The sequence below is a fragment of the Onychostruthus taczanowskii genome, unplaced genomic scaffold (genome assembly GCF_017590055.1).
Source record: "Onychostruthus taczanowskii isolate IOZ18803 unplaced genomic scaffold, ASM1759005v1 scaffold21, whole genome shotgun sequence".
Lineage (NCBI taxonomy): Eukaryota > Metazoa > Chordata > Aves > Passeriformes > Passeridae > Onychostruthus > Onychostruthus taczanowskii.
The window spans coordinates 3,454,457-3,469,828 of NW_024499351.1; the positions used below are offsets into that span (position 1 = coordinate 3,454,457).

The 15,372-nt window shown below is 40.6% G+C and overlaps 1 protein-coding gene across 1 annotated transcript; it reads left to right on the top strand.

Moving 5' to 3' along the window:
- Positions 1-2,922: 2,922 nt before the first annotated feature.
- On the top strand, positions 2,923-12,965 carry LOC121335914 (serine/threonine-protein phosphatase 4 regulatory subunit 3B-like). The gene is given in 13 exon segments (XM_041404492.1): positions 2,923-2,992; positions 3,617-3,681; positions 6,310-6,451; positions 6,454-7,010; positions 7,949-8,026; positions 8,229-8,342; positions 9,126-9,242; positions 9,437-9,568; positions 10,203-10,305; positions 10,768-10,926; positions 11,602-11,771; positions 12,115-12,272; positions 12,719-12,965. Coding segments are annotated over 13 exon segments (2,112 nt in total).
- Positions 12,966-15,372: the final 2,407 nt, after the last annotated feature.

The following is a 15,372-nucleotide window of genomic DNA, read 5'->3' on the forward strand; positions in this document are numbered from 1 at the left end:
TTGATTGGTTTAATTATATAAAGTATGCTGCTCTGATATACTAGGGTTGCTAAAAGACAAAATTCCCAGAAGGTAAGTTGGTCTTTAAAATTGAATGGCTGAAAACAGCAATTTAATTAAAATTTTAGTACTTCTGGGAAGGTTTTTTGATGTAGGCAGAAGGGCTAAATTTACTTTGTTATGATCATTTTCCCCTAAACACTGGCTTGCTTGGACTGACGGAGGCTGAATACCCTCTGCACCCCACATGAATTTCCTTCAGTTGTCCTGCTCGCAAACCAGCTCTGTCCTGAAAATAAATGTATAGCATAGATTCCTTTCATTTCTAAGAAGAATAATACTTCTCCTAGGGAGCCATGAAACTGAAATAGATTTTTTTAAAATGAAAGCTTTTTCATCTTCAGTCTGCTCCTAGATGCCACTCAATTGCAAAAGGCAGAAAGTGTGACATGCAGGTTGTCCAAAAATGCCACCTTTAAAACCACTCAATCTGTTTAATACTCAAAGGCTATTCTGCCATTTTACTGTAACGCACAGGGGTGCTTCAAGACTGTATATTTTTTTTTAATTCCAACCTTTTCTCCCACAGACCCAGGAAAGCTTTTAACCACTGTCATTGAGGCTGGTGGCAAAATTGTTAACTACAATTTTCTAGCAATATACACATTCCTTAACTCTGCTTTCTCAGAGTATATCAGTATATCAGTAACTTCCACTCATTCTTCTGTGCCAGTTGAGGATCTTAACATGTTCACTTTTTTGCAAGAAAGTAAACTTGATTGTACTATGGCTTAATATAAAATAATGAGCTTTACTGGTCTTATTCAGCCTTGCCAGAGATTTTTGCACTTGAAATTTCATTAGACTGGAGTGAGAGGGTTTTCTGCCTGAATGCACCTGAAAGGGTATCCACCCCAACATTTGCTTCCTGTGTCTTTTTTGGTCAACTCTGTTTTGTTATAATTTTGCAAAAATGCAGAAGAAACTTTAGATCCAACAGATTTAATCAGTAAGAATTTCAGTGTAGAAATGCTTGTAGCTAGAATTTAATACAGGGCTCAGTTCACAATGACTAAAAAGAAAGGCATGAAAGGGATTTTTTTGAGGCTGGAATTTTTTCTGGAGTTTGTTATTCTGGGTAAAAAAGTTCAGTTGTGATAATTATACAACTACAGTACTACAGCTAATGATAACATATGAAAATGTCTGAGGAAAATATACTAATGCTATTTGAAAGCAGATTAGGGGCTCTTTTCTGCCTTCCTCAGTCCATCAGGGTGGTATGTCTAGACTCTGCAAACCTTCTGTTAATCATGTTAAGAGGGCCTAGAACAAAGCAAACTCTTTTGCTTTAACAGCAGACTGCTGAATATCTCTGTTTCTGTGATAGACATCTTGCAAGGTCAGCAAGGGTTAGTCAGGTCCATTTTGCCCTCAGTCCAGTCTGGCAGATCACACAGGCCTCAGGGTGCGGCGGTTCTGGATTTCTTCTGCCCAACTAACTCTCCCAACACTGTTGGCGAGAGTGTGTGGCTCCCAGACAGCTGTCGAATCCGGGGTGTGGCTGTAGGGCACAGCTGCTCCATGGCACGGGTGGACTGCACTGGGGGTAGCACTGCACTGAGAGTAGGGACAAGGAAAACGGAAACATCTGCTCTATGTTCTACAAAGCCGTTTATTCCGCAGAAAGTCAGGGACAGAAACACACTGAATCAAAACCATACACCAACTTATAAACTGGGGAGGTCCCAGGGGAGGATACACTCTTTAGCCAATTGGGAGAAACTGGGGGTGGAACACAAGGCGGGGAATACAATGTTTAAACCAATGGAGGATTACAGGGGAGGAGAACAACTTAAACAAACCAATGGGGTTTTGAGGGATACAAAATTGATACGGAAGTTTCTAGAGAAAGGGGCAGGCTTGGGGTGGGACTGACATTCAATGGGAGGAGGAACAGGAAACAAAAGGGCAGGTCTTTGGGGAGATGGACAACTAGGGCAAAAGCAACAACGCAGGAGGAAAAGGAACAACCCACTGGTTATAAAATATGCTATAACAATACAAAAAATGATATAACAATACAAAAGCCCTGATGTTGTGGAACATGGTTTTGATTGTAATTTGGTGCTAGCAGTCAGTTTTATAATCGACTACTGACTAAAACTGGCTACTAGGACTGAATTACAATCAAAACCACGTACCACAACATCAGGGCATTTGGAGCTCTTGAAATAAGGGCCGTATATCTCTTTATCTTCTGCATAATGTCCTTAATCTCTCTTCACCAAATAAATGCCACTGCTCTACTTTCCACTGATCTCATGCAGTAAAAACTCTTCAGCATTCCTGGAGAAGCAGTTCATTTGACAGGAAGGAAACAACTGTGCATTCTGTGGTCTTGCATTTCTTTCTCTTTGAGAAATTAAACAATTTTGGTTTTAAAACACATTTAAAATATTTTAATTAGAAAAAATCTGTTTCTGACTTAAAAGCACACAATGAGTACATACTTACTAGACGTGTAAAGCACTTTCATGCTTTTCCTATACGGTACCTTTGAAAATACTGAGGGTATTCATTTTGTATTTTTTACTTCTCTACCATAGCAGAAGACAGACCAGCCCTGCTTGATATCTAGTTGCAGAGGATCAAGAAAAAAATTACATTAGTATTTATCCACTGAATAGCTAGAGTATCCTCTGCTCAGGTAAAGCTGACCTTAGAGTCTAAGTTTTTTTTTTTTTAGTAGCACATTTCTTTGTTGTTTATATCAGTGTGTTCTTTGTAATGGTAGTATTGTGGTGATGACACTGTTATGAATGGCACGTGACCAGCTCTAGTGATTTCAGCTTTGTTGGAAACAGTCTAGGTACAGGACCCATGGGGGTGTGCACACACCACTGCTGCTCCCAAGACAGCATGGAGGAGGAAGAGGAGGATGTCAGCTTTGTCATCCAGTGGAGCTGGCTCTTCTCACAAGAGTCTCTGAGTAGATGCCTGTTGGTTTCAGGTTCATAATCTTTATACTCCTCTTGGCTTGCTCTGGTTAGAGTCATGAAGGCAAAAAGTTCTGACCAGGGTGTTAATGTTGTCTTATGTTTTGTCTGGTCAGAGGTGTTAGTTTAATTCTTTATTTGCATGGTGGTCCGTTGTTCTAGGGGCTTTCTCTAGGTAATCCTTTTCTGCTAAGTCTTATGGGAGTTTCATATTTGCTTACTGGGTGACATAATCTTCTTTATGGTCTTGGGTGGTTCGCCATTTTAGATAACAGTGGGAGCAGCTAGAGCAATACCCGACGGAAAGGGGGATTCATGTAACTACAAAACATCTAACAAACAAGCAAGAGGGATCTGTACAACTGTAGAATATTCAACAAACAACTAAGGGGGATTTACAGAACTGTAGAACGTTCAACATTGCAACTTTATGTTAACTCTTTTAACAATGACCTTCATATCAACTCCTTTAACAATGTGTTCTCTACGGTACTCTTGACTTCCACCAATAAAGAGTTCCACGACTATTAGTACATGCAAGAACTGGGGAATGGACTCTGGAGAAGACACTTTCTTTAATTCTCTGATTACGCATTAAAGTCTGGTGGGTGAAACAGGCCCTGATGTCCCAGAAGACAACAGCACCATGCTTTTGGACAGAACAGACTGTGACATTAAACAGGTACCTGGGATGGAAAAATCAGAAAATGTCTTGCAGTTGGACTGTTGGCTGCTGAAGTACCTTTTAAATTGGAACCCGTGCTTGAGTGAAGTATATCTTTTTCCATAAGCAGGACTGAAAGTTCTTTGCCAGAGTGGAAAGTGCCAGGGCTGCTGAAAATCCTAACTCCTGTTTCTTTCTCAGGGTAAGGTTTGGGGTCTTACATCCTCCAGAGATCAGGGCACTGAGGTCAGGCACCAAAGCTCTCCTTCTTGAGAACGAGAGGTGTTTTCTAATGCATCTCCACTAGCATTTCCTATGGACTGCTGCTAAGCCTGTAGCTCCTCCACTTTTCATGACTTGCAGACAGAGACTCTAAATTCCTGGAAGTATATAAAACCTATATAGCCCAGGAATGCTTGTGTCTCTCATCTCCACTCTGGGTTGTGGTGATGTGCATTTAAACAGTGTTTTAAGGGTTAAATGCTGGCCAAAAAAAAAAAAAGGTTGCAGTTCCATTTCTGCCAATGAGAGATTAACACCAGTGGATGAAAATGAAAAAAGCCAACCATTTATTGACAAATAGAGTGCCAACACAGCATGGGAAAACAATTGTGGAAAAATGCTGCATGTTGATTTGTCAGACCTTGCCCTCCTGTGGATGGGTTCAGTGCTGGCCAAATCATCAGTCCACCCACTAGAATTATTTATTCATTTCCTGCTGTGAGATAGGATTAGGAGGAAGGCAAAGCAGGCTCAAACTTTGAAGGGTATAAAGAAAACTTTATTAACAGAATGAAAAGAAAAATTCTAAGAAATCAGCATAAACCTGATGTGGTAGAAGACTTCTCCTCCACCCCACACCTTCTTTTCTTTCCCACTGACAGCATAAATAGACAAAACCTGGGACTTTTAGTCAGTTTTCCAGCTCTAAAATAGTCATAGGTTTTTTAAGGCATCACCATGGGTAGAAGAAGCTGGGACACACCCGTAATTGTTAAACACTGAACCTGTTCATTGCCATCTAATTTCAAAAGGCTTTCCTATTTCCTACAGGATGTCTCCCTGTATTGCAGCATGGGTATTTCTGGAAGGGCCAGTGTGGCGCTTAGCGCATGTGGTATGAAGGGACATGTAGCATGTTTAAAGTAACTGACAGAAAAAGAACACTTATAATGTCATATGAAATTTCTAAGGTGTTGCACAAACATTAATTATTCTTTGCACTTACTGAAAAGACAAAAACAGCTGTTATTAACAAGCCAACACAGGTAAGAGCCATGATACAGTTATTACTGGTTTTATATCTCTTCCAGATCATAGGATCATAGAATGGCCTTCATGAGAAGGGACCTTAAAGATCACCCAGGTCCAACCCCTCTGCCATGAGCAGGGATGCTTCTCACTAGACATGGCTGCTCAGAGCTCCATCCAGCCTGGCCTTCAACACTTCCAGGGATGGGGCATCCACAACCTCTGGATGGCTTGTCTGATATCTGGATCGGGAAGTTGTCCCCTACACGCTCCAGCACTGCCCTTGGTTTCTTGCAGCCACCTGTATTACTTTCTCAGCAGATGCTGGTGAGGTAGGTGTTAAAGAATACATTCAGTGCAGGTGACTCAGGATGCAGCTGCAGTAAAAGATGCAGGGTGAGCTCTGGTGGGGGGCAGGAGCCCAAGCCCAAGGCAAGAGGCCATGAACTGCCTTTTGCATTACAAAGGCACAGGGACCTGTGGGGCAGCCAGGGGACTCAGAGACACAGTATGATGATGAGCCCAAACCTTCATGACCTTAAATGGTGAGGGGATGAAAGCTCTGGAGTTTCTTTATTCAAGCTTCCTCCTCAGAGGCACCAGCTTGAGTTGTTATTTTTTTATTTACTTACTGAATCGTGATTAAACTGTTTTGAGGATCTGGACATCTGAGACTCTGTTATAGGAAACCCAGGGTTAAGCTGATAAGGAAACCTGGTCTAACTGTGTGAGAGTGGAGGATACAGCTGGGAAAGCCTTCGGTCCCACATGAGGTGATGTGAGAATGACTCCAGAGTGGCTCTTGGGTGATTGGACAGGGAAGTTTCCTTAACACTGAAAGCCCCCTTCCTAGCCTCTTGCTTCTGAAAAGCCCATAGCCCTCAGCTGCAGTGCAGTTGGGGAAGTTGGGGAAGTGTCCCAGCTTGCTTCCATCATGACAATTTGATCACAGCTAGGTTTGGAAGGGACCTAAAGGCTCATCTCGTTCCAATGCCCCTGCAATAGGCAGGGACATCTACTAGACCATGTAGCTCAAAGCCCCATCAAGCCTGGCCTTCAACACTTCCAGGGATGGGGCAGCCACAACCTCTCTGAGAAACCTGTGCCACTGGCTTACCACTCTTATTGTCCAGCACTTCTTCCTAATATCCAACAGAAACAGCTTAAGGCTATTCCCCCTCTTCCCTCCCTGCCCTTCGGAAGAGCATGCTTCTTACAGGCCCTGGCAGGTACTGGAACGGGCTCTAGAGGTTCTAAAAGGTCAATAACAGACAACAGCTACTGGTCACTTACCGTGACCCTGGTCGGTCATGAGCCCAGCATTCTGGAGACTGGGAGTTAGAGGGATGGACCAATCAGCAGGCTCCGAGGCAGGTGACATCACAATGACCGAAGAAGCACCTGGGGCAGTTGGAGGGGCAGAGCATCAGGAGGGCAGTGCAGAGTGGGCTCCTCTCTTCCTTCCCTCTTGTCCCCTTTGGGTACTGGTGTCATTCTCTGGAAGTCACCCAGGACCTTCTTGAGTCAGAAGAGGAATGCCTAAAGACATGGGTAGAAATAGTCATTTGGTAGACCTTCCCACCTGTGAACTCCACAGACTTGGAGAGATTGCAGACCTAGTGGCTTCTGTTCGCCTCTCACGCATCCGTAAGAAAAAGCTAGCGCTGGCCTTGAAGAATGAAGGCTATATTCCAAAACTCCTACAGCTTTTCCAAGTCTGTGAGAGTGTAAAGAACACTGAAGGCTTGCATCTTCTGTTTGACATTGTGAGAGGAATTTTGTACCTGGACAAAGCCATTCTGTTTGAGGTGATGTTTTCTGATGAGTGTATTCTGGGTGTTGTCGGGTGCCTTGAATATGATCCTTGTTTGGCTCAGCCAGGATGGCACAGGGAATTCTTGACCAAAACAGCAAAGCTTCAGGAGGTTATTCCTGTCAGAGACCCTGAAATCAGGCAAAAAATCCGCCAGACATCCAGGGCACAGTACGTTCAAACCATCATCATGCCAAATCCATCGGATTTTGAAGTGGGTTTTCTTTCTACCCTCAATTCCTTCATCAGCTCCAGAAAAAAGCAGATTTTACACGCATTGCAGGTAAGTGTTTTTAATGTGGCTTAGATGGAATCTGTAGAGATTCCTCTGGCTGCAGTTTGGAAATGGTTTAAAGCTGGTGAATACTGTGTAAGTTAATCACAGGTACTTTCATTTGCAAAATGTTTTGAATGCTTTCCCTTCTTTCTGATAGCTTGGATTTTTTGTATTTTCAAAATGGTAAATTTCAGGTGAATATCTTAATACTTTTTATGGGCTGTAACAAAATAAAGTCCTTCTCTTTGATTGCCAAGCAAACCTTTGGAGCTGGTTTTGTATAAGCATTTAAGGAACGTGCAACTTCCAGTATTTCATTCCAGGGACATTTATTACACTGTTTTCCATGTAAAGCAGAGAAATGGGTGGACAGATGCTGCAGATCCAAAAGAGGGAAACTGATCCCCTTGGGATGTTCACAGTGTAGTGTGAATGGTGCAGGTACAGTAGGGCCAAAGTTTTCTCTTGGTTAGCACTTTTTATGTCAGAAGTGTACCAGTTGATTCCCTAGCAGTTGATATGCAAAGTGCTATGAGGGAGTCTGAAACAAATTAGGACTGTCCTTTTCTGTCCCTTTGATGTGTGTGAGAGTGTAACAAATGCCACAGGGAGTCTGTGGGGTTTGGCAGAACTGCAAAACATAGGGGTGGCATGGCAGAGAAGGAAAGGAAATGTCACACTGTAGAGGCGAATTTAGGGATCATCCCCTGTGCCCAGCTTTACCTGTGGCTCCGGTGTCCTGGAGATGCTTCAGCTGCACAGGAGGAGTGCTGAAAGACTGGAAATGATCCTCCTGGATGTGTACTTACCATTTGCCTTTTTTGTGATAAAAATAATGGCAGTGTGGAAAGTTTGACTTTCTGCAGTGTGGGATCCTAGAAAGATCATATTTTCGCTTTCCAGAAGGCACTGTGTAATTTGTGTTCTTTTTGCATGCTCCACAGAAAGATGAGAAATTTTTGCCTGAAGTTTTTGCACAATTAACAAATGAAGCTACAGCTGGTGAACAACAATGTGAATTGGTAAGTCAGCAGTCTTGGTGGTTCCTCAAAGGCTTTAAATGAGAGGGATGAAGTAGAAAGTGAAACTGTCCTGAGAGTTCTGCAGTCTTCTGGAGAATCAGGCAGTACAGCCCCCAGTACAAATTGTAACTCTTTCCTCCTTTCAGAGAGTTTTTTGACTCAAATGCACAAAACTTTTTTTTTTTTTCCCCTTGTGCACCAGATGAAGTTTTTCAAGGAATTCTGTGCCTTTTCTTTCATTTTACCTGAGAGAAGAGATAAATTTCTTCAAACTCTGGCAAAGCTGGGATTTCTTCCAACTCTTGAAATGTTAATGGTAAGTGAAAACTTAGAACTGGTTTTAATAAAACTAGAAAAGCCCATATAGCTTTTTTTTTTTTTTTTTTTTGCATTCCCCATTTTTCAACCCAAAACTTTCACAAATCTGCTGAGCACCTTTCTGTAAGTGTGATGGAGAGTTTTGCTCTGCAGAGAGTGGAGGTTTCTGGTAATGTCCAGAATCCAAAAGCTGCCTACAGTTCTGCTCTGGAGTAGCCTGACTTCACTGCTCTTACTATTTTTACTTTTCAGACTTCATGATGGAGAAGTCTGAGGGCCATGAAGTCCTTGTGACAAGGTAGTCAAAAGGTGAAAAAGGCTTTTTCTTGTGGAAGCTTGATTGTTGTTTTTTTATCAGACAAAATCACATCCATTAAGGAAAGTTCTGGATTCTTCTTGCCTGTAAATGGGCACAGAAACTGTGGTACACCTTGATTTGTACAGCTGGTCCTTTAGTACAAAATTAATAAATTGTGGATAACAGGCATAGAATATCAATAAAGTTAGATATTCAAGCAAGTAGGACATTGTGAATGTTTCCAGCCTATGTTACGGCTCTCAAATGCTCAGAAAGCCTTGTGTCCTTTCTAAAGGAGGAAAACAGTAGGGAAAGGATTTGCCTGGTTCCTTGTTGTTTTTCTGTAACCATATTGTCATGTTTCTTATGAAAATTTTTATAACTGAATGTTCTCCAGTTTTTAAACTCCCTACTCTTTACAGCTTCACGTGATAATGAATACCAAACTTGATTTACTCTAACTTTTTTTTTTTTTTTTGTGAGGGAATGGATGATCTGCAAGTTAGATCTGCTGCTACAGATATATTGTCTTATCTAGTGGAATTTAGTCCAGCCACCATTCAACAATTTGTAATGCAAGAGGCCCAGCAGAGTGAGAATGTAAGTAAAAATGGTTTGGATTTTGTTGAATATACAAGTTTTAGGGCAAACGGGAAAATAATCAGCAAAATAAAACCTAAATTTCTGTGTTTTGTTTTAATTTCTATTAAAAAAAAAATTCAGAAAGTGGGGAACTCCTTCCATTCTTGTGAGTAATCATTTTGTGATTTCTTTCTTTGGGTTTTTTTTTGCAGGATACCCAACTCATCACTGAGGTCATTGAGCAGATAATCTGTAATCCCAACCCTGAATTTGGAGGAGATAATCAGTTGATGGAGATTTTGTGTGCTCTGATCGATCCAGAAAAAATGCTGGCCATAGCAAGTGTAAGAGAACATGAATGGCAGAAAACATGATACTGTCTTGGCAGACTTAAAAGCCTGATATTCTCTATTGCTGTTATTGTGGGCAGAGGATAAAAAATTGTAGTGTTTGTTTAATTGAGTGGAGTGTGGTCTGATAGCGACTTTAAATAAACAAAAGATAAGCTAATTTTGCTGATGGCAGGTATGTGTCTGGGGCATTGTGCCAGTATTAAACCACACAATCCTATGTGCCATAGCACTGTCTGACCACAGCTCTCTCATCTGGATGATAAATCCTGAAAGATTTTAATACGTTGTTACATACCAGAATACCTGTAAAATGGTTTACAGGTTGTTATGGGCAAAACTACATGCATTTCAAAATGGTTTAAGGACACTTTGTCAATCACTTTGAATCATGGATGTTTTTCCCAGTATATATATTCTCAAATGCTGGGGATTCTTTTAATGATAGCTCAGTTGTTTGGAAACACAAGAAACAAAAGTTTGTGCCAAAATAAAGAAATTGATCTTGTGTGAAGAGTGTGCTGCAGATCCAAAGAACTCAGTAGAATTCTTTGTAGGTTGTTTCTTCTGTTAGTACTCTTTTTTTGTATGTGAATGCCAGTGTTTAATGAACTTATTGTTGTTTTAGAATTTAGAAGTATTTGAATTTCTCGATATCTTCTACGACCGTTACATTCATGTTCTTACAGCGCCGCTTCTGGCTGATACATCAGAAGAATGGTATGAAACAGGTAATGAAAGTTTAATTTTTTTTTCCCTTTGAAGGGCCTTACAGTCCTGCTAACAGCAATAGACCTGTGATGCTTGCTGGGAATACACTTGCTGCAAGCTGCTGTTCCTCCAGGGACAGGAATTCTGGGGGCAGGACTTTTCACAGCCCTTTCCTGAAGCTGTGAATGCTGACATAGCTTGATGGGGCACTTTGTAAAGATGCACTTCCTTCATGTATATTGAGAATAATGCCATAGTTTTACTAGTCTAATTTTAAAGAATATTTACTGTAAAGGCAAAAAAGCCACAGGTGTGTTTGTTGTTTTGCTCTGACCCAACGTCCTGCTTCCCAAAGCAATCCAATAGAACAAAAAGTCCACTAAAAATATGTCAGGAACTGCAGTAGCAACTGACCTCAGTGTACTTTGACAGTACATTATTTATTTTCTTGGTACAACTTATGGCATTACTTTTTCTTATAGATAATTATCAAACAGCGGAAATACTTGCCTCAGTTTTGAAGCTGTTGTCTTTTTGTGTGGAACGGCACAAGTATCACATGAAGATTTTCATTATCAAGAAAGATCTCCTAAGAAGAACACTGGTTCTGATGAAATCCAAACACAAATTTCTGGCCTTGTGTGAGTATGGAACTGTCGTGATTTCCTTTTTCAAGGCTTTGTGTGTCCTGTGTGGAAGGTGTACCAGTACCAATGTACACTTGAACTCAGAATTCCTGTTCATTTGCTGTGTTTTACAGGCTGCAATTAAGTAATTTGGAAAAATTGAGGTAGCAGCTGTCTGTAAGCACAGACCAATGCAGTTTGTTGTGGGAAGAAGATTGTTGTCTCTTTTGAAGTCTACAGGGATCCTTTCAAATCTTCATTACAGGATCCTTTGTAATCAGATTTCTTGCCTCATTTCAGTGGAAATTGTGTCCTTTCTTAATAATGTCCTAAATCTGGTTCTCCTTATGGAGAGTTAATGAAGTTCTGTGAACCAGGATCTTTAAAGACTTAGGGCTTGTTCTGCGAGGGGAACAAGGACAAAAGCACAGCAGGGAGTTAACAATTTAGCTTCATGCATGCTGGAATGCATTGCTGCTGGACTTGAGAAAGAAATGCATGGTTCCTGATGACTTTCAAATACCCAGGAAAGTCCAAAAAGGAATGAAAGATGACCTGTCAACAAATGTGCTTCTGCACTTTGGGGATGCATCTTCCTCTTGGGGTAACATCAGGTTTTTCAATTCCTCCACAAGAAGGTGAGAGCCTGGCATGCGGTTGTTGAATGCTTGAATGTCTTTCTTCACACAGGTGCTCTTCGCTTTATGAGGAGGATAATTGGCCTGAAAGATAAAGTTTATAACCATTACATCACTGTGGGAAACCTGTTTGAACCAGTTGTAAATGCTGTGCTGGACAACAGGAATAAGTGCAACCTGCTCAAGTCTGCCTCGATAGAGCTGTTTGAATTCATCCGAAAGGTGAGTTCAGCAGCAGCCTTGCACCGTCCCGTCCGTGACCTAGCAGGGCAAGAGGCAAAAGGCAGAATTTTCCAAGATAGCAAACATCCTGTTTTACTGGAAGGGTCACAAATGGAACTGCGACATTGCTGAGTCTATAGTCCAATTCTAAGGGAAGTTTAAGAATTCTTTCTACATCTCAGCTTTTTTCCTAAGAGTAAATCTGATTACTTCCCGTTTGCTCTTGACAAAAATATTTTGGTTCTGGACAAGGAATCATTTGCTTTCCAAAATAAAGTTAAAAGCTTTCTGACTTTCTGCTTGTGAACATTTGAGACTGAAACCCTGTTTTGTTCTTATTCAGGAGGATATTCAGTTCCTTATTGCACATATAGTTGAAAACTTCTCGGATGCACTGGACTCTGTCAAATACATTCACACATTCCAGGGACTGAAGACAAAATATGAGCAAGCAAAAAAGCAAAAAGAAGCAAACTATGAGCAAAACGAGAAACTGAACAGGTATGGCCCAGTCTCTGTTTTGTGAGGCTGCCAGTGACTGCCATTCTGCAGGCTTCTGGTTGGTTTTTAATTTCCCATAGAGCAGCAGAAGCAGGTGGCTGGGATTGGGGTTGGATTTCATTCTTGATGAAAACTTCTTGGGTTAGAGTAAACCCCCATCTACCATTCTTTGAGTATAACTGGTGTGGTCAGTAGATTGAATCAAATTAGATCAGTTCTGTTCAGAAAACTTTCAGATTATGAAAAGCATAATTTTGCTTTGTTCTTCTGAGTTAGGATCCAGCTGCCTCATTATCACCTGGGTATTTGTGAAGCTTATGGTGCAGATGGAAGCAGGGATGGAGCTGGATTGCCTCTTCCAAGTCACTTAATGGATGACATTTATGTCCTGTCTGAGTCTGAAACATCAGGCAAAGCTTCAATCACTTGTTCTCTGTCTCTTGCAGGGTCTCCATATTGCCTGGTGAGACATTTGTCAAAGAAGCAGTAGTCTCACAAGATGAAGATGGGCAGTTCAGTGAAGGTGAAGAGAAGGCAGCTCCAATGTCGCCAGCAAGCTCCAATGGCTCCCATCCAATGAACACAACCCTGACCACAGTGAAGACAGCCCCCAAGGTGGGAGAGAACTTTCATGGAAGCTCCTGTCCTCACGTAGGACAGCAGAGCAGCCTTGTGGAGCTTTACTGGCTGTAATGGGGCACAGTCAGCAATAGCCTTGTACAGGATGCCTCAGTTAGGGACAAATTCACCCAAATCCCTGACTAGTTTCACTAAGAGTGAAACCCTGACAAGTTTGGGGTAAGGTTCAAGGAGGATAGGGTGGGACTGGAGTCTGTTGTTCATCTGGTGGGCACAGGTTAATTTTGCCTCTTCTGCATGATTGAACTCCTTGGTTTTTTCCCTGCCCAGCTGGTGCCCTGTGTGTGTGATATACAGATAAGATTGCCTTTTTTGGAATCTATTCCCCATCAGGGAATTAATAAGTGTTTTTAAGCAGACAAAATGCAGGAAGTGATACCTCCTTTGTGCCTTTTACAGCTGAGCATTACTTGAATCTTAGCTTCTGAGCAGCTGTAGAAAACTGTGGCAAGAATTTTATTGCTCACCCCTAAGACTTAGGGGCAAAACAGATGCACAGCATGTAGTTTTTCAATGTGGGAATATAATTTCTTTTTTTCTTTTTCTAATTATCAGAGAGGTCTATTTGAAATATTTGGTTATCCTGATGATGAAGATAATGAGACATCACCAAAGAAAAGAGCTCATCTGGATTCCTAAAGGAAACTGAAATTTTAAAATATGAACTTTCATTATGGGTTTTCCAATGCTGCAACTGTTTAATGTTAAAATACGGAACCACCTGCAATCCATCACATAGATCTCTCTTTTAATATATGTTATTATATAATAATATAATAATAATATAATAATAATATAATAACAATATAATAATAATGTAAGGTAGTGGTAATATATGTTTATAATACATAATAGTAATTGGTAGTAATGGTAGTAATGGTAGTGGTAATATATGTTTATAATACAATACAATACCATATAATATAAGTAATATAATTAATATTACAAAATATAGTAGTAACATATGTTAGGTCCATTTCTCATGGAATAGTTTAATGTGAAGCCATTTCTATGTTTTGGAGATTTAGATAATAGTTACTTTAAGGTAGTGGCTAGTTTTAATTGTAGCTCTTGTTTGGAAAAAAATTGCTTTCTGTATAGATATAAGATAGTTTGTTCCATCAAAAAAGTTTATTTTGTATTAAAGATCCCAATGTACCTGTTTTACACCACTGGTAAATATGTGGCAATATTAATGCTGAGCTGTAAAATTCAGGAATTAAAACTGGATTCTGTAATTTCATAAGATGTGTTATTTGTAAGTACTATTTTAATAAAAAGTTACATTAAACCTGACTGGGTGGGTTTGCTTCTTTTCCTGTGAGTTACTGTTGTAGTCAGTGATGTCATGCCTGTGCAAAGGCTAACCCCACTGTCGGCTTCACTTTCAATCTGTCAGGGCCAAGCCAGAACAGGATTTTAAAAAGATTTCTACTCTTTTGAAATTGAATTGCAGGTGACATCTCAAACTTTGCAACTAAAGCGATTATTTTTGCCTAAAGTTGCTTTAATTTAGCATATTTCAGTATCTGGTTGTCTATAGGCTCTGAAGAGGCTGAGGCCAGTGGTTGAACAAGTCTGCGCTGCAGGGATGCTCAGCAACCCTGCTGCTGAACACATCAGTGAATTTCCAGCATTCTGGAAAGTCAATGTCCATGTAATCTGAAATACTGACATATAAAGTACTGAGTTGCTTGTCTGAAAGTTCTGTAAAATTACAAAAAAATCCTTTTGCTTATTGATGATGCAATTTATTCTCAAAACATCCATATTTTCTTGGAGTCTGTGATGAGCTTCTTTAAACCAAGTTGCTTCCTTCCAACTTCTCTGCCTTTGAAATGAATCTTCACCTTGAATCAGGGTGAAGCCAGCTTGAGCTTCTCCAGCAGTCTTCCTGTCCTGTGCTTCCAACCCTCCCACTGACTTGGTTTTTCCATGGGAGGCAACTTGGCATATGGTGGCAGCACCCACCCTTCTGAGTGCCTTGTCCTTCTGGAATGTATCAGCATCATGTCACTTCTGTTCCCTTGGCTAAGGGATACAGAGGAAGGATTTCATAACTTGAAAACTCCCAAAGAAGAAAAAAATAACAGAGCAAATTTTTTACCAGTGTAAAATAAGACTTTTCAATAGAAAAATGTTTTTTTCAATTCAGCTGTGGGGGAAAAATCCCTGAGATTGATGGGAGCCTAAAGAGTAGGTCACAGATTAGGAGCTAAAAAGCGTTTTAGCCATTCATTGGTTAAGTTACTGGTTATCACAGATGTAGCATTTATTCCTATTAAGCTGCAGCAATCCCCATTAATATAACACTTCATCTTGCATCAGGAAAATGGGGTTTTCCAAAACATTCTGTGTGCCTATCTGAACCACATGCTAAGGCCATGCACTTGAGAAAACTTACTTTAAGATTTTATACTTTGGTCATCTTGGCTGGGTATGAAATGAGAAAAGAAAATAA